Genomic DNA, 27,061 nt, shown 5'->3' on the forward strand with positions numbered 1-27,061 from the left:
TCCCTTGTGCCCTCTTCCAGGTGCCACTCCCCCGAGGGAGCCACTCTCCTGACTCCTAATGGCACAGATGGGTCTTGCCTGTTTTGATGTCTGATCTTAATAGAATCGCACACACATTTTGGTGTCTGTCTTCTTTCCCTCCATGTTATATCCAGGAGAGTTGTCCAAGCTGTGTTATGAGTAGCTGTAGCTGTTCGTTTTCCCTGCTGTCTAGTATTCCATTGTGTGAATATTCCACAATCGGTCCATCTATTGTCCAGTTCTTAAGTATTTGAGAGGTTTCCGGTTTGGGGCTATTACAGAGAGGGCTGCTACGAGCATTCGTGTCCTGTGTCTCAGCGCACAGCTGCCTGCATTTCTCCTGTCTGTGTTCCAGCCACCGAAAGTACCAGGATTTAGAGCATCGAATGTTCACCTTTCGTAGATGCTGCCAAACAAGTTTCCAAATCACTAACTTGTTTTTGAACTTCATCACGATTTAGACATACCTTCCTCTAAAAAGCCTTCCCTGACCTCTCCTCCCTCCTGATTTCATTTCAAGAACTGAGGAAAAGACATGCAGGCAGGTGGGCCCAGCCTGAGCAAAGGCTCAGAGGTGGGAAGGGGGAAGCCACGGGCCTGTCAGAGGGGTGGGGTCACTCCGAGGAGCACAGCTGCCCTGCAGCCCCCTGCCCACACCTCTCGGCCCTCCAAGCCCCGCTTTGTCCTCAGGATAAGGTGAACTTCGCGCTGTGTTCAGGCCCGCGGCTGGAGGCTGCCCTGGCCTCCAAGGATCGGGAGATCCTGCGGCTGCTGAAGGACGTGCAGCACCTCCAGAACTCTCTGCAGGAGCTGGAGGAGACCTCGGCCAACCAGATTGCAGACCTGGAGCGGCAGCTCACAGCCAAGTCCGAGGCCATCGAAGTAGGTCTTGGGGGCGGAGGCGGGGCATCCCCAGGCAGAAGGACGTGGACCAGCCTCAACATCTTTGTTCTTCTAGAAGCTGGAAGAGAAGCTCCAGGCACAGTCTGACTATGAGGAAATTAAAACAGAGCTGAGGTACCGTGTGAGTGGGGCTCTACAGACCACCCCCCCGGCCCTCTTCCCTGGCTGGGGGCTTACTGGGAAGATAGTGAGGGGCCCTTGGCCAAGCTCATCGTCTTCCCCCTCCCACCAGTCCCAACTTTGTGGTCCCCTTGTCTCCTCTCCACTGGCGTCTTTGGTATCATGCCCGATCCTTATGTCATCAAGCGCTGCCTGTGGAGAATGTAGCCTTGTTGGTGATGTAACTGGCAGCGGGTGGCGGGGGGCGTCTGGCTTTAATCAGATTGGCTCAAGCCGGCCAGGGTGGAAGTCAGTTAACACACCACCCCTCCAGGTGACACCAACCTGCTCCTTGGGGCCTGTTGCAGTGAGTCCCACGTTATGTGGGGTCCAGGGGGTTGGGGCAGTTGTCCTCAGCCAGGGAAGATGAGCCGGTGGCAGTGCTTCTTGCAAGACCTCTCCCCCAGTCCCGGGAACCGACTGGCCTCACACTCTCTTCTCTTTCTCTGGCAGCATCCTGAAAGCCATGAAGTTGGCCTCCAGCACCTGCAGCCTACCCCAGGTGAGTGTCCCCACCAGCATCCCCACAGGGCAGGCTGGCCCTGAGAGCCTTGCACCAACCTTGCCCTCTCAGCCTGGCTTCTTGTCTTCTCAGGGCATAGCCAAGCCGGAAGACTCACTGCTCATGGCAAAGGAGGCCTTCTTCCCCGCGCAGAAATTTCTTCTGGAAAAGCCTGGTCTTTTAGCCAGCCCTGGTAGGGAAGGAGGGGTGCTTTCGGGACTGAGGGGCCAGGGTGGGAGCTGCCTGTGGGTCTCTGGCCTCCATGCCCACATGCCCACAGACCACTGCCTTCCACATGGGCGGGGGGTTGATGGATAAAAGGTGGGCACATTGATTGAGTGCCTGGTGCTGAGCTGGGCGCCGTCCACGGCTAAGTCAGCTGCAGCTGTCCCACAGGGACATGCCCACTGAGGGACGCACGGGTCATGCAGGCCCTCCAGGGTCCCCCAAGGGGCTCACTCACGCCTGGGCCTTCGTGAGCAGCAGCTCCCAGGAGACAAGGAGGGCGTTCACACCACACCCCCCACAGCAGACTGCCGGGAATGGCCTGCAGACGTGACTGTCTCCCAGAAGTGGCCTTGCAACCTCTTAGCCATGTGGCCTCGGGCCAAGACTTTCTGTGCTGCCTCCATTTCCTCATCTGTGAAATGGGGGCAGTAATGGGGCCTAGTGAGTGCTGTGCAGGTGGAGTGAGCGCGCATGGGAAATACAAATGCATAGCCAGGGCGCAGGCGGGTGCCCCGGAAGTGGGCTGCACAGCTCTGGGACGGTGACTAGTCCCCAGGCTGAGGTGCTGGGCTCGTAACAAGTGCTCAGTTAATGTGCCTGATGGTGGGAGGGGTCTCCCCAGAACTGGCGTCCGGCCCAGGCTTGAGGTGGGGGATGAGAAGGGGGAGGAGGGGCAGTGTGGACACTGGCACTGCCGGACGCCTAGAGCACTTCTCCTCCCCCCCGCATCCTCTCCCTCCGAACTTCTGTCTCTGTGTGTGCTTCTGTCTCTCCCTCTGTCTTTCGGTCCCTCTGTCACGTTCACTTTTCCTGTCTCTGTCTCTCATGTTACTTCTCTCTGCTTGTTTCCCTATCTCTGTTTCTCTCGGTATTTGTCTCCCTGTCCCTCTCTTCTGCTTCCGTCTCCCCATCACTGTCCGCCCCTCTGCCTTTCTGTCTCTCCTCTCTCCCTCTGTCTCGGCGTTCTAGAGGAGGACCCTTCGGAGGATGATTCCATCAAGGACTCTCTGGGCACAGAACAGTCCTACCCATCCCCTCCACAGCTCCCACCACTGCCAGGGCCTGAAGACCCCCTGTCCCCCAGCCCAGGGCAGCCCTTACTGGGCCCCAGCCTGGGCCCCGATGGCCCTCGGACTTTCTCGCTGTCCCCCTTCCCCAGCCTGGCTTCGGGGGAGAGACTAACAGGGGACGCGCTGCTCTCCAAGCACATGATGCCCCCGGCCGCCTTCAAGGGGGAGGCGGGGGGCCTGCTGGTGTTCCCTCCGGCCTTCTACAGCGCCAAGCCCCCCACAGCCCCTGCCACCCCAGCCCCTGGCCCTGAGCCGCCTGGAGGCCCCGAGCCAGCAGATGGTGGTGGGGGCGGCATGGCCACGACAGGGGCCGGAGCGGAGGAGGAGCAGCTGGACACAGCGGAGATCGCATTCCAGGTTAAGGAGCAGCTGCTCAAACACAACATCGGGCAGCGGGTTTTCGGCCACTATGTGCTGGGCCTGTCCCAGGGTTCAGTCAGCGAGATCCTGGCCCGGCCCAAGCCCTGGCGCAAGCTCACAGTGAAGGGCAAGGAGCCCTTCATCAAGATGAAGCAGTTCCTGTCGGACGAGCAGAACGTGCTGGCTCTGAGGACCATCCAGGTGCGGCAGCGAGGTGAGTGCTGGCCGAGGACCCGTCCGAGGCACAGGGGCTCAGGCCTGGTCTCCCCGGCCCAGCCCAGGGTGTGGAGCTGGCTGGGGCTGAGAGTACAGCTCTGGGTTCAGAGCCTTCGTCTGCCACCTCCCAGCTGTGTGACTGCAGGAAAGTAACTTTGCCTCTCTGTGCCTCAGTTTCCCCTTCTGTAGGATAAGCAAATACATCCTTGATCCCTCCTTCCTGGGGCCTGTGGCTGCCCTTTCCCCTGAAACTGGCCCTTATGGGCGACTCAGGCTGATAACGGTGGGAGGCTAGGCCCCAGGGGCTGCTTTGGCAAGTACCCCCTGAGCATTTCCAAGCCTCAGTTTCCCCATCTGTCAGCCTCTTGAAGGGTTAAATGAGTATAAACATACAGTAACTCCTGGAGAATCATTATCCTTGATGGTGGCTGCCATCATTGATTGTTTTTTATTGTTATTATTATTATTATTATTATATTATTATTATTATATTATTATTATTATTGTTATTGTTATTATTATTATTACTATTATTACTATTATTATTATTTCTTCAAGCCAGAATCACTTGTAGGTCCACAGTTTGTCACAAAGATTAGGTCAGTGGTGGTCCTGCCACACACACATACACACACACACACACACACACACACACACACACACACACACACACAGTCTGGCTCTCAGTCTTCTGGCTCTGGGAGGAGGGGACCAGCCTGTCACCCCACCTAGCTCCAGGGAATGACCCCCAACACGCAGATCACTACAACAGATGCCTCCTTGCCTCCCCCAGGCAGTATCACTCCGAGGATCCGCACACCAGAGACCGGCTCGGACGACGCCATCAAGAGCATCCTGGAGCAGGCCAAGAAAGAGATCGAGTCGCAGAAGGGGGGTGAGTGTGTCCGCGCCAGGCAAGCCCTGAGGCCTGCAGGGACTGCTCTGAGCAGGAGATGAGACCTCGTCCTACCCAGAGGGGATTCCAAGCAGATCCCAACCTCTTTGACTTTTTCACAACCTGCAGCCAAGTCGGAAAGCGCTAGATCCATGCTATCCGGTATGGGCTCCGCTAGCCGCGTGTGGCTGTATCCATTTAAACTGACTAAAATTAAGCGAAATGAAAACCTCAGTTCTTCAGCCTCATAGCCACACTGCACAGGTGCTGAGTGGCGGCCGTATCAGGCAGCACGCCCTCACCGTGGGGCTCTGTTGGCAGGACTGGTTTGGGCCGTCCAGGTGTCCTCCACTCGGGAGGCTCAGTGATCAGTAATCATGCAGAAGCTTGTCCAGCACAGAGGCCTGAGCCTCACCCCTGACCGTCGGTCTCACCTGCCTCCTGGCACCTCTGCTGTCCAGTTCCCAGGGAGAGGTCGTCCTCCTGGCTTCCTCCCACCTCTCCAGTGTGCCACCTACACTTTCCTGGTGGGTGCCACACTCACACACTCAGTGGCTAAAAACAGCACATTTATTACCTGGAAAGTCAGAAGTCCAGTGCCAGCCCCCCTGGGCTACTCTGGTCCAGGTGTTGGCAGGGCTGCATTCTCTCTGGAGGCTCTCAGGGAAAATCCGTCTCCTTGACTTTTTCAGCTTCTAGAGGCCCCTGTATTCTTTGCCTCATGTCCCATTTCTTCATCTTACTATCAAAGCATCTCTCTCTCTGATCTCTCTGCCTTTCTCTTTTAAGTACCTGTGTGATTATGTGTGACCCACCCAGATAATCCAGTATAATCTCCTCATCTCAAAATCCTTAACTCTCATCCCATCTGCAGAGTTCTTTTTGCCACGTGAAGTAACATATTCACAGGGCCCAGGGATTGGGACATGGGTATCTTTGGGGGAACCACTGTCTAGCCCGTCACTGTGCACTTTCTCCATCAGCCCCTCAAACATGGGGTACCCCCGAGCTCCACCCCAGGTCCTCTGACTTTCTTACTCTTCCTAGATAAATTAATCCACTCCTGGAAGTTTCAACAATCAACAACTCCCAAATCACTCCCTCTCCAGGCCAGACCCCTCTGGAGAGTTCTGGAGCCACAAGCCAAATGGCTGGCTGGTCATGTCCACCAGCGTCCCCTATTGGCATCTCAAATTTAACATGTCTGAGACGGAACTCTCTACCCTTCACTGCCTCCCCAAAACCACTCACTCAGGGCCTAGGAACCTGTCACAGATGGTGCTAGAAACCCAGGATGAGGTAAGGGACTTTCCTTGACCCCGCACCCCCAACAGCCAATCAGTCACCCCATCCAGAGGTCACTTACCTTCTAAGAGTTTTTTCACACTTGTCCATTCTGCACCCCAGCTGCCACCAGCCTGGTTACAGACCATCCTGCTGAGACCACTCAGTAGCCTCTCCACTGGTCTTGCCAAAGATATTCTAGGCCCCGTCCACCCCATTCTCCACCCAGAGGCCAGAGGGATCTTTCTAGATGACACGCATGGTCATATGTCACTGCTCAGAATTCTTCCATGGCTCCCCATTGCTTTCAGGATAAAATCCCAGCTTCTCAACAAGGCCTGTAGGCCCTGTTACAGTCTTCAGACTCTTCTGGACCCCACCCTGCCTCTCATATGAACTGTTTATAGTCATGCCCATTCTCATCCTGTTCTTTGTGCCCCTAATGCCATCCTCACCCCAGACACCATTCACCTGGCCAACTCCTGCTCTTACTTTTACAACTCAACTCAGAAGTCTTCTCCTCCAGGAAGCCCTCCATCCCCATCCAGATGGATTGGCTACTGCCCCTCCTTGGATTCCCCACAATTACCTATATTGCTTGGTGCAATACAGGTAATTGGCTTTGCTATTTATTAACTACGTGACCTTGAGCAAGTTACTTAACCTCTCTGTGCCTCCATTTTCTCATCTTTAAAATAGGCACAGTATTAGTACTCCCTGCTTAAGGTTGTGTGGGGATCAGGCATGGCAAGCACTCAACTGGGGCCTGGCAGGTAGAAGATGCCCCTGCAAAAAGAAAAACATAAGTAAACAAATAAATGAACAAATAAACAAATAAAAACTAACCAAAAAAGAACCTAAAAAAAAAAAAAGATGCCCCTGAAAAGTTAACCATTGTCATTACACTTAATATTATCATTATAATGTGTCCATCGTTGCATTTGTTCGTGTTACAAATGACTCTGCAGATGTGACTATCCCTTTCACCAGTCTGGGGGATTCTTGCAGCCAGGCACTGAGTCGCATCCCTGCATCCAGCACAATGTAGTGCTATACAGTGTAGACCGTATCTGACTTAGAACCAGACACTGGCTTAAGCACTCCCACTCTGTTTTACAGTGTCTGCTTCCCCCTGGTGGCGACTTGGAGCAAGTGTCCTGATTCCCAAGCCTCTGCTGCTGGAAGCCGAGTTTCCCAAGGGCCCTCCCTCCCACCTCCTCCCTGGGACGGGTGGAGAGAGGCTTATCCTGATGCGAGCCTACACTACCCCGTCTGTATAATCTGCTGAGCCCCTACAGTGTACACATTTATTTCTTTCTTCTTGGTCAACTTCTGCAGCAAAAGAGAGGCAGTCATTTAGTAAACATTTATTAAGTGTCTGCTCTGTGTGAGACACAGGTTACAGATGTAGATGAGACACGATACTGGGGTGAAAAGAACCATGAGAAACAGTCTAACTCTCCCACTAAACAGGACAACTGAGCTCAACGAGAGGGAGACATACAGTCACACAGAGGTCAGAGGAGAGCCCAGGTCTCCTGACTCCCTGTACAGTGCTCTTCCACCAGGGGGCCAGAAACCAGGGAGCAGGGAAATTTAAAAGACAACATCACAATAAGAAGAGAGAAGAGCATCTCATTGAGATGGCGGAGTAGAACCTTGAGTTTACCTCCTCTCATAGACACAACAAAACCACAACTGACTGCTGAACAACCACAGATTAAAAAAGACTGGAACCTACCAAAAAAGATCTACAGCTGGAGACATAAAAAGGAAACCACAGCGGGTTGGTAGGACGGCGCACTTACGATATAATCAGGTCCCATAGTCCCCGGGTGGGCCACCCGCAAACTGGAGAATGATTACATCACAGAGTTTCTCCCGTGGGAGTAAGGGCTCTGAGCCCCACATCCGGCGCCCCAGCCCAGGGGTCCAGCACTGGGAGGAGGAACCCCCAGAGCATTTGGCTTTGAAGGCCAGTGAGGCTTAACTGCAGGCGCTCCACAGGACTGGGAGAAACAGAGACTTCATTCTTAAAGAGTGCACGCAAAGTGTCACACACACCAGGACCAAGGGCAGGAGCCGTGATCTCTCAGGAGCCTGGGCCAGACCTGCCTGCTGGTCTTGGAGGGTCTCCTGGGGAGGTGGCGGGCGGGAAGGGTGGGTCAGCAGGTCCCTGGGACCCTGGCCATCCCCTCCACCACTCACCCCAGGACCCAGAGGTGAGGGTATTTAGCAGAGGGTATCTCTTCAGTGGCATATGCAGCCATTAAAGATAGAACTTCTAATCATAAGAAAAAATACTCATGTCAGTATGAAATGAAGGCAGACCAGGCTACATTTCTATGTGTCCAGTATGATCATCCTTCGCACGTAGTTAGAAAATAGAGCAGAAGGAAAAACATGAGAACATCTCCTGTGGTTGCCGCAGGGGGAGAGGTTAGAGGGCACTTTTATTTTCATCTTAACTTTTTGCACATTAGCTCTCCACCATAGGAATGTGTTTCTTTTTTTTTAATTGAGGTGAAATTCACGTAACATAAAATTAACCATTTTAAAGTGAACTATTCAGTGGCATTTAGTATACTCACAATGTCGTGCAACCACTACATCTTTCCAGTTCCAAAACGTCTTCACCCCAAAAAGGAAACTCCTTACCTATTAGCAGTCACTCCCCACTTTCCCTAAGCCCCAGGCAGCCGCCGTCTACTTTCTGTGTCTGTGGATTCACCTGTTCTGGATATTTCATATGAATGGAAACCATACAGTGTGTGGCCTTTTGTGTCTGGCTTCTTTCACTTAGCATCATGTTTTCAAGATTCTTCCATGTGGTATCATGTATCAGTGCTTCATTCCATTTTATGGCTGAATGATATTCCATTGCTGTATTAATTTTTTAATTGGGAAAATAATAGAAATTTTTTAATGGGGCTGTGAGGATCCCCTGGGGTGGAGACTGCACAACAATATGATAGCGGAAGGGCTGTGTGGATCTGGGTTGGTTCAGAGATGGGGAGACCCCAGCGTGGGAGAGGACACTTGGAGAGCAGAGGGGAGCATTGTTCTGTTTTTCCTTTGTGTTTACTACTTGTGAAAAAAGACTTTCCACTGCTTGCTTTGCAGCTCAGTAGAAAGCAGTTTATACTATGTGTTCTCTCCTGGGACTTGCTTTTATTTGCATAGATGGATCACAGCTTATGCAAAGACAAGTCTCTTTTCTTGTTATGTTATCCCCATGAGCACTTTCTCCACACATGCTAAAATCTCACTGTCCACCTGGTTTTTAATGGCTGTCTAATATTCTGCCATATGGAGGGACGGTAATTTACTTAACCCAATCCCCAGCTGTTGGACACAGAGGTTGCCTCCAGCATTTTGCTGGTATACTGTGCTGTGAACATCTTTGTCCTTCAAGCCACACCCTGCGCTTGGGCCCCCAGCCACCTTGTCATCTGTCCCACAGGTGATCCGAAGACTTCAGCGACCCCACTGAGCATCTCCAACGGCACAGCCCCCGCCAGCACCTCGGAAGATGCCATCAAGAACATTCTGGAGCAAGCACGCCGTGAGATGCAAGCACAGCAGCAGGCCCTGCTGGAGATGGAGGCAGGCCCGCGGGGCCGCTCGGTGCCTCCCTCGCCCCCAGAGCGCGGCGCCTCCTTGGCCGCCACGAGCCAGAACGGGGCCCCAGCCCACGTCAAGCAGGAGGACAGCGGTGTCGGCGGCGGTGGTGGTGTTGGCGGCGGGGGGACCAGCAGCAGTGCCACGCAGACATCCCTCACAGTCCTGTCCCCAGCCGCCTTCGTGCAGAGCATCATCCGGAAGGTCAAGTCGGAGATCGGCGATGCCGGCTACTTCGACCACCACTGGGCTTCGGACCGTGGCCTGCTCAGCCACCCCTACACCTCCGTTTCCCCCTCACTCTCCTCCTCCTCCTCCAGCTACTCCGGCCAGCCCAACGGGCGGGCCTGGCCCCGCGGGGACGAGGCCCCCACGGCCCCCGAGGATGAAGCCATCGGGAGCGAGGACGAGCCCCTCAGGGTGGGCGAGCTCAAGGCCGAGGGGGGCGGCCCCGAGGTAGGCAGCGGCGGGCGGCTGGCCTACTACCCGGCCTACGTGCCCCGCACACTGAAGCCCACCGTGCCGCCCCTGACCCCCGAGCAGTACGAGCTCTACATGTACCGCGAGGTGGACACGCTGGAGCTGACGCGCCAGGTCAAGGAGAAGCTGGCCAAGAACGGAATCTGCCAGAGGATCTTCGGGGAGAAGGTGAGGATGGTGGGGCCTCCTGGAGGCTTGGGGGCCTGGGGCCATGGGACCTGGGGAGGGAGGACCCCCAGCATCTGTGGTCTGGAAAGTGCGTGTGTGTGAGTGTGTGTGCGCATGTGTGAGAGCAAGAACTTGGCAGAAACACAATTCAGACCCAGGTCTGCATGACCCCCAAATCCCTCTTTCTGACTATCCCTGTGTCTAGCTATCCCTAGGCTGTAGGAAGGGGGCCACGGGCAAGGCTGGCATTCAGTTCTGTGGTTGTTAAAGCAGTGAAATGCTTCCATCTCTTTAGGAAATAGCTACCTACCCACCCTCTTCTGGGACCTTCCTTCCCTCCCATGGTCCAGCCACTGGCTGGTTAAGACTCAGCCCAGCTTGATGGGGGCAATGGTTGGGGGGGGTGCCTACTGATTAGTTGGTACCAGTCGTTAGGTAGTTTTTAACATCACCTCTGCCTGTAATGAGCATTAAGTCATAAGCTCAGAGAAGGGAGAAGTGACCTGAATGGGAGACACAGGAAGGCTTCCTGGAGGAGGGGACACTTAAGGGGTCTTAGAGTCCAGGTAGGATTTTTACACATAGGAAAATCAGGAAGAGCACTGCAGGTGGGGAGCACAGTACAGGCACACAGCAGGCACTTGGGGCATGAAGGACAATTGAAGGTAGCCCTGGCCTCTCAGGTAGCAAGAGTGAACAGTGGCCTTAAGGGTCCTGGGGTTAGTGGTGGACAGGACAGCCAGGGTCCCAGGGACCTGGTGACCCACCCTTCCTGCCCTCTCCATCCCCAGGTGCTTGGCCTGTCCCAGGGCAGCGTGAGTGACATGCTGTCCCGGCCGAAGCCGTGGAGCAAGCTGACGCAGAAGGGGCGGGAGCCCTTCATCCGCATGCAGCTGTGGCTCTCGGACCAGCTTGGCCAGGCCATCGGCCAGCAGCCCAGTGCCTCCCAGGGTGAGTGCAGACGGGGCCCCAGAGCTGCGGAGAGCCCTCGCTCTTCCAGTCTGTGCAATGGCCTTACTGCCCAGGTCTGCCCTGCTCAGTCCCCACTGCCCCGGCCACCACTGTTGCTGCCCTGGAAGTTTGCTCCTAGTTGGTGTCCCTGCTCCCCATTCATCCTTCCTTCAACCAGACATGTCTGTCACTGGTTTTAAGCCTCTAGGTAGCGCCGAGGTGCCTAGAGCAGTGGAGAAAATGCTCTGCATGGGGAGCCCCACCCTGCCACTCCCATCAGGAATCTGCTGATCGATCTCTTTTTCCCAATGATCCAACATGTAGCCTCAAAATCCTTCTTAGCACAGGGCCTTGGGCAGCTGTTATCCATCCATTTAATGATGCACTGTCAGGGTGGAGTCTGAACTTTTCCTGGAAAAGGAAACTGAGGCTCAGAGAGTTGCCCAAGTTCACAGAAAGTGGGGGGGGGGGGATCCCTAGGGTAAGGGGGGACACTCCATGGAACCCAAGCTCCCTCACCCATGACAACCAGTGGGCAGATCCATAAGGGCCCTGGTGAGGTACCACCCATGAGAGGGCATGGTGGCCAGGACAGGACATCTGATCTGCCTGCTGAGACCAGAGAAAGACAAAGACAAGGAGAGGCCAGACTCCAAGTCCGAGGACCTCAGCTCTGCCAGTTTGTCCATCTGGAAAGTGGGGATCAGTCGACAGAACAAAACCATATCCCAGGTTCACAGAAATGAACCAGATCGACAGGTATCCTTGGGAACATGACCTGAAACAGAATGTCAGGAACTAAAGCTTACATCCCAGTGATGGTGCTTGTTCTGGACGTTAACGACCATAGACAGATGTGGAAAAAGCAGCCCGCACCCACCTGCCCGGGAGAGGGGCTCTCCAGGAGGGAGGGGCCAGGAAGAGACCGGGCAGGGTGGGGGGGTGGGCTCTGGCTGTCTCTGATCCTTTTTACTTTAAAACAAACAGGGAGAGTGGCAGCAAATGGAGCAGTGTTCACATCTGTTACGGTGATGGGCCCAGGGAAGGGAGGGAGGACTTGTACTTTCTGTATATTTCTATAGCTTTGAAATACTTTCTGTTTTATAATTGAGGACTAGTGCAACCATTGTAATGACGGTGGTCATTTGTCACACACAGTGCTAACCACCTGCAGTGCTTTCTTCTTCAATCTTCATGTCCTTCAGTTTTATAAAAGAAGAGATCGAGGGTCTGAATAGCACAGCGACTTGCCCAAGGTCACTGGCCAGTCAGTGGCAGAGCCAGGATTAGAACACAAGATTGTCAGCCATTAGATCCCTGCCTCCTCAGATGCCCACCACAGGGCCCATGCTTGTGAAAGGGTCCCAAATCCTTTTCCTTTTTGGTGTAGTCTTGTGTTGCATTTTAACTAATTTTTTTTTCATTGTGGTAAAATTCACAAACAAAATTTACCATTTTAGCCATTTTTTTAATGTATACATCTCAGCAGCATTTAGTACATTCACAGTGTTGTGCAACCATCACCTCTGTCTAACTCCAGAGCATTTTCACCACCCCTGAAGGAAACCCCATGCCCATTCAGCAGCCACTCCCACTCTTTCCTCCCCTAAAGCCCCTCGCAACCAGTCTGCTTTCTGACTCTGTGGAGTTACCTGTTCCTGGCTTTTCATGTCAATAGAATCAAGATAATATGCGGTATTTTGTGTCTGGCTTTTTTTTTTTACTTGGCATGATATGTTGAATATTCTTCTATGTTGTGGCATGTGTCAGAATTTCATTCCTTTTTATGGCTAAATAATATTCCACTGGAGGGCTAAGCCACTTTTTGGCTATTGTGAATAATGCTGCTATTCATGGAGATGTTTTTGAACACCAGTTTTCAATTCCTTTGGCTAGAGAGGAATTGGAATTCCTGGGTCATATGGTGATTCTGTGTTTAGCTTATTGAGGAATTTCCAAACTGTTTTCGCAGAGCGATTGCAGCGTTTTACATTCCAGCAGCAATGTCTGCTGCTTCCTATTCCTCCACGTCCTTGGCAACACTTGCTGTTTTCCATCTTTGACTTTCGCCATCCTAGTGGGTGTGAAGTGGTACCTCGTAATTTATATTGGCATTTCCCCAATGTCTAATTGTTCTGGTTTTTGAAAAAATCTCTTGCTTGTAGAAGGATTTGAGGTAGGGATAGAGTTAGGCAAAGACCATGAAAATGGTGTTCTGGTGGAAGAACCTGCACAAGGAAAGGCAGGGAGGGAGGATCATACACAGTTTGGGAGGTGAGTGCAGAGGAGGGTGAGCACCTTGTTCTCTGCTCACCTGCAGACCAGGAAGCCAGGACTCAGGTTCCTGGGAGCAGAGATGTGAGTGCCAGCTGCTGGCCCCAGGGATAGGTGGTGACGGAGCCAACCAAGGCCCCCACGCCTGCACATCCTCAGCCTAGAGGCAAGAGGGTGACCCGTTGCCCATGAGGTCCTACCATGGAGGTGGGTCTGGACCTGTGCCAGCCCCCATTTTGTCCATAGCCCCCCAACACCAGGCAGCGGGGCAGGGACTGGTGCTGGAGCCTTAGGGAATTCGGGGTGAGCCAGATGCCAGGAGAGGATTCTAAAGCATGCCTTCCCCTGTGCTCGCTGCCTGCCCCAGACCCCGGGTTCATTAACCAGCCCTGTTCGCGATGCCCACAGTAGTTGACATCAGTGTCCAGGAACTTCTGTCTGAGGCTTCTCAGAATTCTCTAGAGCTCTGTCTTCCCTCCATTCCCTCCCCCGTCATTGTCTCTTGTTCTCCCCACCCTCTTGTCTCTCTCCAGCTCCCTCTCTCACTGTCACCTTCAACCTCTGCTCCCTGTGCGTCCCTCACTGCCTCTCTCCCTGTCTCTCCCTCTCCCTCCTTGTGTCTCTCCCTCACTGTCTCTTTATCATGACCAGCCATCCAGTTGCCCAGGACTTGGGACTTTCTATACCACAACCAGGAATGCTCCAGGCAAACCAGTTGGTCACCCCGTGCTCCCCCTTTCTCCCCTAGTTCCCTGCCCACACCCTGTCCAGTGCCCCCAATAAAGCCCCACCCCAGGCAAGGGGACACAGTCCCAGCCAATCTGACTGTTCCCATCCAACCTCCCAGCCCTTTATAATTGGTGTGTTCCTCCTGAGAGAGTTGATTTCTGAATCTTTCAGTCATTTTGTCAGAAATGGTCCTTGAAGTCAGCGCGTTCTCCCTGGAGGGGGTGGAGGGGGTGGGTCGGGGCTGCTGCTTCAGGTGCATCGTCTGGATTTATTTCCTTCTCCTCATCCCACTGCATCTCTGGCTGGAAATCCAGCCCCCTGGGTAGGGACGTGGGAACAGGTGGCTTTCCAAGAGGCAGATGCTGTTGAAAACACTCCATTCTGCAGCTGGGCACAGCCCTCTCCCCTGCCGACAGTAGCTTGACACTTGAAGCAGTCTCTCACTGTCTCAGGCTGGCCCTTCCCTACCAGGTTTTCATCTCTGCTGGTAACAGTTACAGGGGACATGTCCATGTCAGCTCTAGCATCACACAGAGGCCACCTGGATGGCCAGGCTCAGCCAACGGTGGGGGTGGGTAGAGTCCTCATGACCCCAGACGTGGGCTGCCTGCCACACTGTGATGCCTCTGCCCAGAACGCTGAGGTTTCACATTGCATCTTTAGGGGTAATTGGGGGCCCTGGCCAAAATTTATTCACCCAGCAGCACGTCCTGCTTCCCCAGGCTCTAAGACTAACATTGGTCCTGTTGTCTGGGGGCTGTTAGTTGGTGGATGAGAGGACTATGTTGAGGGTAAGCAGATCTGAGCTCAAGTCCTGGTTTTGCCACTAGCTACTGTGTGATCTTGGACATATTGCCTAACCTCTCTGAGCCTCAGTTTCCTCATCTGTAAAATGGGATGCCATCATACCTACCTCCTAGGGGTGTTACAAGGGTGACTTGACATCGTGGGTGTAAAACATGTAGCGCTGTCCAGGGCACGTAGTAAGTGCTCAGTAAAAGGAAGCTTCATGAGTTATTACCATCATTGTCATCATCATCATTGTTGTATTCAGTTAGGAAGAGATCTGGCACAAGTAGAAAATTATAGGAAGTGTGACAGTGTGCAGTCAAGGTGCTATTAGGCATGCACCTCAGTGAAGGGGCATTTGGGACTGAGTCTTGAAGGATGCATAGGAGTTCAAGGTTAAGGGGAAGGCATTCGGAGTGGGAAGATCAGCTTGAATAAAGGCATATGGGTTTAGAAGAGCCTAGGAGGTTTATGGGGAGTCGGGTGACTAGGGGGACTGTGAGTAGCTCCAAGTCTGTGAGGTGGGTGGGGAAAAGAGAATCCAGAATCCTTAACACCAGGACAAGGAAGTAGACGTTTCTTATGCAGGGGGCAGTGGGGAGCCATTGAAGGTTCTGGAACATGAGAGTGGTCTGATCAGAGTGATCCACTTTCTGTCCACAGGGACAGAAGAACCCATCTAGAGCAGAGAGAGGCTCAGAATGTCTTCTGGAATCAAAGCCACTGCAGGACAGTTTGGGGCTCCTTTTACTTCCTACTTATCATACATTTTTATGTTTATCTTAACAAATTTCCATCAGGTACCAGTTAAATGCCTTGAGGAAGAGGCACCTTTTTCTACTTTTCTGGAAGGCACCTTATGGACCAGCACTGAGATCCATAGACCTTCCACCACGCTCCCCACCCTTTAGGGGTGCCTGCCCTTCCTGGATTGTCAGGAGGCTCAGCGCATGCTGGAATGTCCGGTGGGGAACTCATTCCTCAGGAAGTGACCCTAGTTATCTCATGACGTCCTCTCGAAGGCCCCGAGTAGGGTGATTGCAAGTGTAGACCTGCATGTTTTATGCCCCCATTTAATAGATTCCAGAGCTGAGGTTCGGCAAAGTCATCACACCCAGGATATCTTCTAAGTGGTTTTCTAATATATATTCACACAAAATGTCTCTCGGCAAATGAAAAACATGGTTTTAAAACTCACTTTTTTAATGTGCCCTTGTACTGTGGATATCTTCCTGTTTTTCTTTTCTCAGCTGTATTGAGATGCATTTGACGTAGAACACTATGTAAGTTCGAGGTGTACAACGTGACGGTTTGATACATGCATATGTTGCAAAATGTTTACGTCAGTAGTGTTAGCACATCCTTTCCCTCACATGGTCACCATTTTGTTGTTGTCACAGCAGTGTCAAGTACATCATACAGGACCGTTAACTGCCGTCACCACACTGCCCATTAGCTCCCCAGGACTTACTCATCTCGCGTGGACGTCTTTTCATTATATTATTTTTAACTGCTGCAGGGACTAACCTTATTTTATTTAGCTAATCTCTGGCAATTGGACTTGTAAGATCATTGCCAACTTCTTTTTTTCTTTTCTTAACTTTTAATTTTGATGTAATTTCTAATTTACTAAAGAGTTGAAATAATAGAAGCCAACTCCCTATACCCTACACACAGGTTCACCAGCTGCTAATTTTGCCACATCTGTGCTCTTTCTCTCTTGACCATTTGAGAAATTAGTTGAAGACATCACGTTCCTTTGCCCCTAAATACTTCAATGTTTCCCCAAAACGAGAAATTTTACAATGATACGGTGCTGTTATGTAACAGACCATCTATACCCAGGTTTCCTCTGTTGTCCCAATAATCACCTTTGTATAATTTTATCTTTGCCTGTCCAGGATCATATTCAGGATCACTTGTATTTAGTCATGTCTCTTTAGTGTCTTTCAATTTGGACAATTCTTCTTCCTCTCTTTGTTTTCAGTTTTGATATTTTTGAAGACTTAGAAGCAGCTACGTTGTAGACTGGCTCAGTTCAGCTTTGTCTGTTGCTTCCTCGTGGTTAGATGCAGGCTGTGCTGTGCACTATGGGCAGGACTGTCACAGAAGTGATGCTGCTTCCTTCTTGGTACATTGTATCAGGAGGCACCAGCTGTTGATTTGTCCTGTGACTGGTGATGTTAACTTTGATCATTTGGTTAAGGTGGTGTCTACCAGGTGGCTGTGCTATAAAGTTACTACTTTTCCCTTTGTAATTACTAAGTATCTTGTGGGGAGATATTTTGGAACTATGTAAATCCTAGTCCTCATCTAACTTTGATCCGCTAGCGTTCACATCCAGGGGGTCCCTGCCTGAGATAATCCTGTGGTGGTTGCAAAATGGGTTGTTGCCAGCTCTTGGCTCTAACCGACAAGCCTGCCCAAACCATGTATGTCTATGTCAGATTGCAGTAACTGCCTTCTCTGTCTCCTTGTGGCCCACAGCCAGTCCCACAGAACCGAGGTCCTCGCCATCCCCACCCCCTAGCCCCACGGAGGCACCGGAGAAGAGCTCGCAAGAGCCCTTGAGCCTGGCACTGGAGAGCAGCAAGGAGAACCAGCAGCCAGAGGGACGCCCCAGCTCTTCACTGGGTGGAAAGATATACTCAGGCAGCCAGACCACAGGGGGCATCCAGGAGATTGTGGCCATGTCCCCCGAGCTGGACACATACTCCATCACCAAGAGGGTCAAAGAGGTCCTCACAGACAACAACCTAGGTACAGGGTGGTGTGAATCAGGGATACTGCCTCCCATCCTGGTTGGCTCCTATTGCCTTGAGGAAAGTGCCCGCAGCGAGATCCCAGGCACTGGGGTCCAGCCTGCAGGTGCCGGTCAGCCCCGGGGCATCCAGGACCCTCTGGGAGGCATCTGACTCTGACCTGGGTGTCTCAGTGGGACAAAAGGGAGGTGAATATTGGTCTGACAAGACCTGAAATCCTTAGCCCACAGCTTTCAAAACTTCCTTCTAGGAGGACTGAGAGAATCCCAGTAACAGTGAGACTTGAGCACAATACTGATCCAGTCCTGGGGGCACAGAAGAGAAATCTGGATTCTTTAATTTTCTGAGTCACAAACTCCCCCAAGTCTCAGATGCAAGTCAAACCCCCCGCCCAGAGGGATGCACACAAACTCCAACTTTTCCCTACAATTTCTATTATAAAAATAAGGCATCATTATTTTAAAATATCAAACAATACAGAAAAAAACACAGGTTAAAATTTAAATAAACAAAATCCCCCCACCATCCAGGCACCCTCCATAGTTTTTCTGCATCTTTGACACTTTCTGAACACATACAAGAATATATGCACATCTAGTTTCTTCTTTTTTTTTCTAAGTAGATGAAATTACACGTATGCTATCCTTCATCTTGCATTTTAAAAATGAACACTTTTGCCGACACCCTTCCACATTAGAATGAGTAGACCGCCTGCATTCTTTGTCACTTGCAAAGTGTTTCAGGCCATGAATGCCCCACATTTTTTACCCAACTGTTGAGCATTTTGCTTGTTCCCAATTTCCTGCTGTGTCTGAAACAACATCCATACGCATCTTTGTGCCCTTGGGGAAGTACAACTGGAAGGTAAACCCCAGGCAGCAGACCTGCTGGGTCAGAGAATATGCACATTGAAATTTTGATAGAATCTGTCAAATTACTCTCTGACAAGGTGATACTAATTTGTACGCATGAAGTTTGCAGGTAACTTCAGGGATCCCCTGGGAGTGAAGAACATCTCAGTTGCAAAAGCATTTTTGGTTTCTGTCTGCCCCCCACATCTCATATTTTGCTGAAAGGTCTCCCCCAGAATCACACTGGGGTTGGGTTTCCCCTGTGTGTCTGGTTCTCCCTTCTGAGTTAGTGGAGACCTTCCCCGAGCTCTCCCCTGTCTCTGGCCCCTTTTCTGTCTCTCCTGGGAGCACCCCTGCCCAGCCTGGGGTAACAGGTTGCCCTCTTCCGTGTCCCCAGGGCAGCGGCTGTTTGGGGAGAGCATCCTGGGGCTGACGCAGGGCTCCGTGTCTGACCTGCTGTCCAGGCCCAAACCCTGGCACAAGCTAAGCCTGAAGGGGCGGGAGCCCTTCGTGCGCATGCAGCTGTGGCTCAGTGACCCCCACAATGTGGAGAAGCTGAGGGACATGAAGAAGCTGGAGAAGAAAGGTGAGCACTGGGTACTCTGGGTCTGGCCTCGAGTCTTCCCATTGGAACCATATCTGGTTGTAACACAAATAAACCAGGGGCCCCGGGGTCCAGTCATAGCCATCCCACAGAATAGAGCTGAAAGCCATTAAAATATTTACTGCTTCTCGCCTGAAAATTCCAATACCCCATCTCTCTCAGCATCCCTTCACACACTCAGAGCTACTCCCAAGTCTTGCAGCCACAACTATACATTCCTCAAAACGTTCTCTCGCACTGATGCCTCCGTCCTCTGCATCAGCTCCCTCTCGGGTGAACCGCCTTTGCCCATTACCCAGATTCTACACAGCAAAGCACAGAACTGACCCAGCAAGAATCCCCCACCGTGGGAGTGGACAAGGAACTGCAGATTGTCACATTGTCTAATATTTTATATCCCTGAAAAAAAGAGCCGGCCTTCAGCACCTGCTTTGTGCCCACCTAGCCTCATGCTGTGCGTAGAGGATTCCTGGGTCTTAAAAAGCTCTCAGGGTCCAGCTGGGAGATAAGATACAAGTTGAAAAGTTGTCATCCAGGGCACCAAGAAAGTTCATGATGAGGGTCCAGGGTCAAGCCAGGCAGTAAGGGGCACGTGGGGCCGGGCCAGGGCTGGGCTGTTGGCGTCAGACAGCTAAGAACTTGACCTGCTGCTCCCAGGCTGTGTGACCTTGGGCAAGTTACTTCCCCTCTGTTTGCTGCTTCCTCCTTCATCTGAAAGAAAGAGTTGTAGCATCTCAATCAGGGCATTGCCGTGAGGATTAAAGGAGACCCTAATACCTTCCTTCCTCCATTCTGAGTGAGGTGGGCTTTTCCCCCCCACCTTTTGATGATTTGAAACTGAGATGCATCATGCAATTACTGTGTTTGTTGAAAAGTAATGTCCTGCCCCCACCCGCAATAAAACTAGTGAAATTCAAGGACACTTCTGGCAATCAAGAGAATGCCACAGAGCAGCCTTCTGCAAGCACTTCCTATCTGTGAGGCGAGGCACGCTGCTAAACCCTCTACAGGTGTTAACACTTAGGTTGCTAATGACCAGACACGGGGGCAGGTGTGGGTAGGCCGGCGTCTCGGCCGCAGGATCAGGAGGAAGTGGAAGGAGAGCGAGGAGGGAGAAAAGGCTGAGACTGGGCAGGGGGCCTTAGGTTTGGGGCTGGAAGGGCTCTGAGGACGGCTGGCTGACGCTCCATTCAGCTCGGGTAGCGATGGGCCTCTGGTCGGCCCCTCTCAGCCCTCCCCCCTCCCTGCCCCGCCCGCCTCAGCCTACCTGAAGCGCAGGTACGGCCTCATCAGCACCGGCTCAGACAGTGAGTCTCCAGCCACCCGCTCCGAGTGCCCCAGCCCTTGCCTGCAGCCCCAGGATCTCAGCCTCCTGCAAATCAAGAAGCCCCGAGTGGTGCTGGCCCCTGAGGAGAAGGAGGCGCTGAGGAAGGCCTACCAGCTGGAGCCCTACCCCTCCCAGCAGACCATCGAGCTCCTCTCCTTCCAGCTCAACCTCAAGACCAACACCGTCATCAACTGGTTCCACAACTACAGGTGGGCCCACTGGTGGGGAGTGGCCGCTGGGCGGGTGGGCAGAGGTCTCAGCCAGACCCACTTCCGCTTCCCAGGGCCTGGAAGAGCCCAATGTGGCCTCTGGGCGATGCGGAGACCGTATTGCACAGGTGTTTAGATTCATAACACAGGCAAACCTGAATGTAAGTCCCAGCTTCACCATTTTCAGCTGTGAGGCCTGGGCAAGTGACCTCACCTCCCTGAGCCTCAGTCTTCCACCTTATAAAATGGGAACCAAGATGGGATCTTCTTCATAGCATTGTCCAGAGGATGTGATGGGGCTGACAGACTTACATAAAAGACCAGGCACACAGTATCTTTATTATGCCTTCACTCAGCTTGTTCTGCATCTGCCTCTGTAAAGAGTCAGGAAATGGTGTTTGGGGCACAGGCCTGAGGAACCCTGCCTACCCACTGAGACTTGCCGGAGCCCCGATAGAGCTCTTGGCCTCTCCTGTGCCCGAGGCCAAAGGAAACCCCTCTGGCAGCCCCTCGGGCCCCACCTGCCTCGGAGTGGGTGACGCCTGTTTGCAGCTTCCCTCCCCCGCTCACCAGTCCCTAGTCCTAGGAGGATCTGACCTGCAGTAGCTGGGCTGCCTGGGGGTTTAGTCCCAGAGCCAGCGCAGGGCATTGACTGGGTCCAGCAATTCCCAAGGAGACTGCGAGGGGCTTCCCGAGAGCCCTGTGGGGAGGACTTGATGGGATTTCAAGGCCCATCCTCCGAGGCACTCCCCACCAAGTTAGAGCAAGTGATGTCTCTGGTGCCCCTGTGGTGCCAGAGAGGAGAGTCTCTTGATCCCCAAGAGAGAAGAGGAAGGAGGAGCCTGGAAGGGTGGAACACCTGAAATCCCCTCTCCACAGCCCAGGCTTGGGCATCCACAGACCTGAGTTCACACTTTGCTGTGTGTTATTGGGCAAACCACTGTACCTCTCTGAGTCTCATCCCTGTTTTACAGATAAGGAACCTAATACTTACCCTACAATGCTGAACTGAGGATCCAAGGAAAAACTTTAGGCATAAACACATTGTAAATATTGCTTATTATTCTGGCTCAGTCTGCCAAACGACAAATGACAGAGGTCCTTAAAGCCTTATGTCCTTCCTCCCAGTGGGATGTGGGGGTGTTCTCTCCCCTCTTGTTCCCCACAGGAACTGAGCCTTCCATTATTACCCAACATATTCACTCAACAAAATTTGCCATGTATGCGTAGGGAGCCAGGATCTGGAGATACTGGGGTTCAAGGCTATCATCCCTGCCCTTAGGGAGCTTAACATCGCAAACAAGATACATTCACTACAGCATAATAAAAGCTGTGAAACAGGAAGTAGCAGACTACGAGAAAAGGGAATTTTACCTGGGGAAGATTCTACAGAAGAGGGGGTATTTGAGCTGGGCTTTGAAGGAGCATGGAATTCCCCTCCCAAAAGAAACCACTCTCAAGGAGTTATAAGTATGGGAGAATACATTACTTCATTTGGTAAATATTATCGCTCACCTGCTCTGTGCCGGGCACCAGAGAGAATAAGGCAAAGTCCTTGCATCCTTTACACATCAGCAGGGGAGGTCACTGTTGACTGAGTACTCGTATTAATGTGTCATTACAAACTACAGTGAGCTCTGGGAAAGGTGAACAGTAGGATGTTTTGAGAAAAAATTACCAGGAGGAAACTGCTGTAGACTTGGGAGTGAGGAAGTGGGGTGGCTAATTTTTACTATGGTGTGAATGACTATTAGTCTCATATTTATACTTAATCTACAGTTTGGAAGTTCTGATGACAGAGCTTCAGGCCTTGCACCATCCCAAAACACCCTCAGGGAGGAGGGTATAGCTCAGTGGTAGAATGTGTGCTTAGCGTACGTGAAGTCTTGGGTTCAATCCCCAGTACCTCCATTAAAATAAATGAGTAAACCTAATTACTTCCCCACTAAAACAAAAACAAACAAAACACCCTCAAATCCCACCTTAGTGGAAACAATTAGGACTCCCCTCTGTTCCCAGCAGCTCTTCCCTCTCAAGGGGACTAAAGGAGATGGCAGAGTCCCCTGGAAGGTGAGCAAGGCTGTCTTTGTGGAGGGATTAGGGACTAAGAGAGGGAAGTGAGCCAGATCACCCCTCATATTCCCCCAGGCTGAGGATCCTGGGGTGGGGGCCCCACCCCCCACCTGGGCAGGGAGGCAGGAGAGTATAGCTGGACGGCTGAGTTCAGAGCCCAACTGCACGGCTTGCTGGCTGTGTGACCGTGGCTTTCCCTGTGCCTCTCTGAGCCTTGTCACCTTTGTCAGTGGGAGTGAGACTAGCATCCCCCTCATAAGCTTATTATGAAAAATAAATGAAATAATCTGCAGAAAGTGCTGGGCCAGCACCTGATACATGGTAAGCTCCCATGATTATGGTATTTATAATTACAGTTTATAAGTGGTAGTGTTGTATATCTGTAAACATGTACTTCGTTATTATTATGTTATTAATATAATATATGATATTATTACTATAAATGGGCAGAGGGCTACAGCTTTGAAGATGCTGAGGAAGCCCTGTTGCTCTGTGACCTTGAACGAGTGATTTGACCTCTCTGGACTTCATGCTATACAGGAAAATAATTAATGGAGTTAGACCCATTCCTAGCTTTTCCTGCTCTAAAACACAGTGTATGAGACTAAGGTTCTCTCCAACAGCAGGGAGCCCATTGAAGTGAAGAGAGGATGGGTTTTGGACTAGAGTTCAGGGTACCAGGTTCCGGTCCCGGCTCTGTCTCTGTGTGCTTTGCTGACCTAGACAAGTTACTGTATGTGCCTCATCAGAAGGGACTGATGTCTGAGAGTCCCTTCAGGAAAGAAGCAGGGAATTATTGCCACAAACTAGATCTGGGTTTGACTTTGAGAAATGCTCTAGAACAGCGCTGTCCAATAGAAATACAATAAAAGCTACATAGCCACATGTTTTTAATAAAAAGAAACATTAAATTATAATAGTATATTGTATTTAACCCATACATACAAATATAACCATATCAACATGTAATCAATATAAAAACTTTATTACTGAGAGAACCACATGTGACCAGTGGCTACTGTCTGGACAGCACAGGTCCATATTGTGAACTTTGGAATCCAACAGCCCTGAGTTCAAGTCCTGGCTGTGTGACCTGGGGCAAGTCACTCAACAACTCTGAGCCTTGTTTCCTCTTCTGTGAAGTGGGGATGATAATAGCTCTCACCTTGTGGGGTTGTGAAGTTACTAAGATGCTGGATGTGAAGAAGCTTAGTACCTAGTGAGCCCCCGAGGGAAGTGGGTGGGGTCAAATGCCACTTGTGTGATTTGAGCCCAGGGTTAGCCGGGGCCACATCTCGCCCCTTGCTCACCGCCGTCTCTGCCCCAGGTCCCGGATGCGCCGGGAGATGTTGGTGGAAGGGACCCAAGAGGAACCAGACCTCGAGCCCAGTGGGGGTCCTGGCATCCTGCCACCAGGCCACTCCCACCCAGACCCCACCCTGCCGAGCCCTGACTCTGAGGCTGAGGACCAGAAACCTACCATGAAAGAACTAAAGCTCCAGGAGGGTCCCGAGGAGAGCATCACACCCCTGACCCCCCAGGACAAGGCTCAAGTGAGGATTAAGGAGGAACAGACTGAGGAGACTGCTGAGGAAGGGGCAGGCGGCCAGCTCCGGGATTCAGAGGAGCCGGACAAAGGCCAGGGTTCCTCCACGGAGGTGCATCCCGACCCTCTGGGTAACGACGGACTCCCGAAAGCAGCCCCAGGCCTGCTCCTTCCCGGAGGGACCACCCCAGCCTGCCCCTCACTGCAGCCCCCCCAGGAGAGCGAGGGTGGGGAGCGGCTCCACCCAGACCCTCTAAGTTTTAAGTCGGCCTCGGAGTCCTCACGCTGCAGCCTAGAAGCGTCACTGAACTCACCCTCGGCTGCCTCCTCGCCGGGCCTCATGATGTCTGTGTCCCCAGTCCCCTCCTCCTCAGCTCCCATCTCCCCCTCCCCACCCGGTGTCCCCCCCGCCAAAGTGCCGAGTGCCAGCCCCACTGCCGACACGGCCGGGGCCTTGCACCCCAGCGCCAAGGTGAACCCCAACTTGCAGAGGCGGCACGAGAAGATGGCCAACCTGAACAGCATCATCTACCGGCTGGAGAGGGCTGCCAATCGGGAGGAGGCTCTGGAGTGGGAGTTCTAAAGGCGGGGGCGCCCTGGGCGGCCGCCCTCCCCCTCACACCCCTTTCTCCCAGCCGAGGCGCCGTAAGGAAAGGAGGAGCTTCGCCACCACGACGTGGACAGCACCTTTAGGCCATCTACATTTTGCTGTAATCCTAGTTCTGCGAAGCTGCGAGTGAGCAGGTGGGGCGGGTGCCGCTGCCTCCTCTTTTCAGCAGCCCCGGCCCCAGGGAGCACCCTCTTCTCCACCCGGATCTCTCCACAGGAGACAGAAGCGAAGTGGCGCCACAGTTTCACCTGGAAACTCACAACTCTTTTAGAAAAATAAATAAATATTTATAGACCTCTTTTAGATATTTTAATAAAGGATCCTTTGGAATTTATTCCCAGCCAATGCTGTTTTGATATTACAGAGAGTTATAAAATCAGGACGCTGTCACAACTGTTGCGAAGTATACACTGAAGTTGTGTCGTTTTTGCCACTAGATGAGATTAAAAGAAGACAATTGTTCAAAGCCATCACAAAACACTATAAGACTGACCAAAATTTAGATAACCTTTGATCCGCGGTTTTTTTTCCACGTCTGTCTGAGACACAGCACGTTGCTACCGTCCTTCCAGAAACCGTGCTGAAAAGAGAAAGTCCAAAAGACTCTAAATGAAAACCCTGATGCCGTTGAGGATGTGTTTCATTCTGGTGGTCTGTTTTGCAACCTTGACAGCACAGAATGTCCCGTGCCATTGTAAATGTTGTAGAGATGTGGGCTGTGGCCGACCATCCTATCCGAGATGTAACCAAACAAACTGCTTACACTCCCTCCAGTCAGAAACCTGTGGGCCGTCGAGGCTGGACATCCATCTCATCCATCTGGATCCTTTGGAAACCGGGGTATGGCGCAGAGTGACCCCATTCCCCAACCGGAATCGTGGCCACAGCGCAGGAAGTTTCCCCACTGGCTTTCCAGAGCGAGGCTAGCTGCCATCTTCCCCTCCTTGTGTTTTAAGAAAATAACAGCATTGTTCATCCCACAAGCCCCCAGCTCAGCACCCAGCACCAAAAAGTAGATTCATCAAACTAGAGACCCCGGCTCCCCTTGTCACCATCTTCTCTCACGTTGACCCTAGTGCTGTTTCTGGAAGGCACCTGCCCCTCCAGGTGTGTGCAGAACAAAGCTAAAAGGTTGAGTTCACCACAGCATGACCACCATAATCTCCAAGTCCACCCTCCTGCCTTCTAACACATGACCTTTTGGGGAACAAAGACTCAACCCCCCAACTCAGAGAAACCCTTTCTCCAGCATCTCCATCATCCTGGTTTCTAGGGGGAGAGTTCCCAATTTGGATGGAACGGCCGGCCACCATATTGGTTGTTGAACCTCTCCTGGTTTTCTTTTACTTTTCCAAACTGTGGGAAGGCTGAATTGGGCGGCTTCCCAGCTGAGTCCAGAATGACGATGAAAGGCGGTCATAATCGGTGCCAACCCAATGCCAGTGGGAGAGGTGGCTGATGGGAGGGCTCCAAGGATGCAGCAAGTATTTTGAAACCAGGCCGGCAAAATCCAGTGACCAGAAGGAGACAGCTGAGGGCCGTTCCAGAAATCTCAGCTCTCATGCACCCAGCCCAGGCTGCAGTCTCCACGCCAACCGATGAAGAACAACGCAAACCCTGCAGGAAAACCTCCTTTTCCATACACCCAGGCTATGCATCGCAGAGTTTTCCACTGTATACATTTTTATCCAGATGAAGGTATTTTTGTATTTTGACAATAGGAAACAGTGACCAATTTTCAGAGCAATCAAATCTGGAACAAACGAAACATCTCCTTTTAGCCACCACCGCCCTGTCGCAATTAAGGCAACCGTGGGGGAACATGCCACTTTTTACTGTTGAAACCCACACAACCCTGAAATCCAGGCTTACATGCAGACTGCGATTCTTAGAGGACTACATCTGGCTTTTGTGTGATGGGATTTGATGAAGCACTTAGTACGGTCTTTTGAACATGGAAATCCTGTTGTCCCTAAAGCTAGCAGGCCCGTGAACAACTTTGTCAGGTTCGCGTCCTATAACGGTAAACACAGAACAAAAACCCACAAAACTGTTTCTATGAGAGATTGATGAACTTTGTTTAAATTCAAAAAAAAAAAAAAAAAGAAAGGAACATGTTCTGTAATAAACGCGTCAGTCAATACAGAATTGTATAATAATGTCTGGGTGTCCTGCTTGCTTTGTTCTGGAGCTGGGGGTGCAAATCGGGGGTCAGAGCTGGCCCTCAGGTGTTTTACAAAGCGCTATATTTAAAAATTGTTTTTTTTTAATTCATTTGCCATCATTCAAATATGGGGGCATATGATGTAAAAATCACAGTTACTGGCTTCACTTGCAAATAGTAAGATCTGGCCACACTGGGCCCAAGTTCCAGTGTGACAGCAGCCACTGAGCAGCGGCCACCCCCGTCAGGACACGTGCCAGTGGTG

At 51.9% G+C, this 27,061-nt stretch overlaps 1 protein-coding gene across 7 annotated transcripts in view; it reads left to right on the forward strand.

Moving 5' to 3' along the window:
• CUX2 (cut like homeobox 2) overlaps positions 1-26,793 on the forward strand; it is a 241,003-nt gene extending 214,210 nt beyond the window's left edge. For 5 of the 7 annotated variants that reach the window (XM_074356275.1, XM_074356278.1, XM_074356277.1 and 2 more), the window contains 12 exons: positions 712-903; positions 980-1,038; positions 1,537-1,585; positions 1,658-1,778; positions 2,783-3,457; positions 4,253-4,354; positions 9,102-9,907; positions 10,699-10,858; positions 17,138-17,410; positions 18,661-18,849; positions 20,130-20,403; positions 23,804-26,793. In XM_074356275.1, the coding sequence (XP_074212376.1) occupies positions 712-903; positions 980-1,038; positions 1,537-1,585; positions 1,658-1,778; positions 2,783-3,457; positions 4,253-4,354; positions 9,102-9,907; positions 10,699-10,858; positions 17,138-17,410; positions 18,661-18,849; positions 20,130-20,403; positions 23,804-24,605 (3,702 nt within the window). In that variant the 3' untranslated portion in view covers positions 24,606-26,793. The remainder of the gene's footprint in view (positions 1-711; positions 904-979; positions 1,039-1,536; positions 1,586-1,657; positions 1,779-2,782; positions 3,458-4,252; positions 4,355-9,101; positions 9,908-10,698; positions 10,859-17,137; positions 17,411-18,660; positions 18,850-20,129; positions 20,404-23,803) is intronic. The other 2 variants (XM_074356279.1, XM_074356276.1) reach the window with 2 other exon arrangements.
• The last annotated feature ends 268 nt before the right edge of the window (positions 26,794-27,061 follow it).

The sequence above is a fragment of the Camelus bactrianus genome, chromosome 32 (genome assembly GCF_048773025.1).
Source record: "Camelus bactrianus isolate YW-2024 breed Bactrian camel chromosome 32, ASM4877302v1, whole genome shotgun sequence".
Lineage (NCBI taxonomy): Eukaryota > Metazoa > Chordata > Mammalia > Artiodactyla > Camelidae > Camelus > Camelus bactrianus.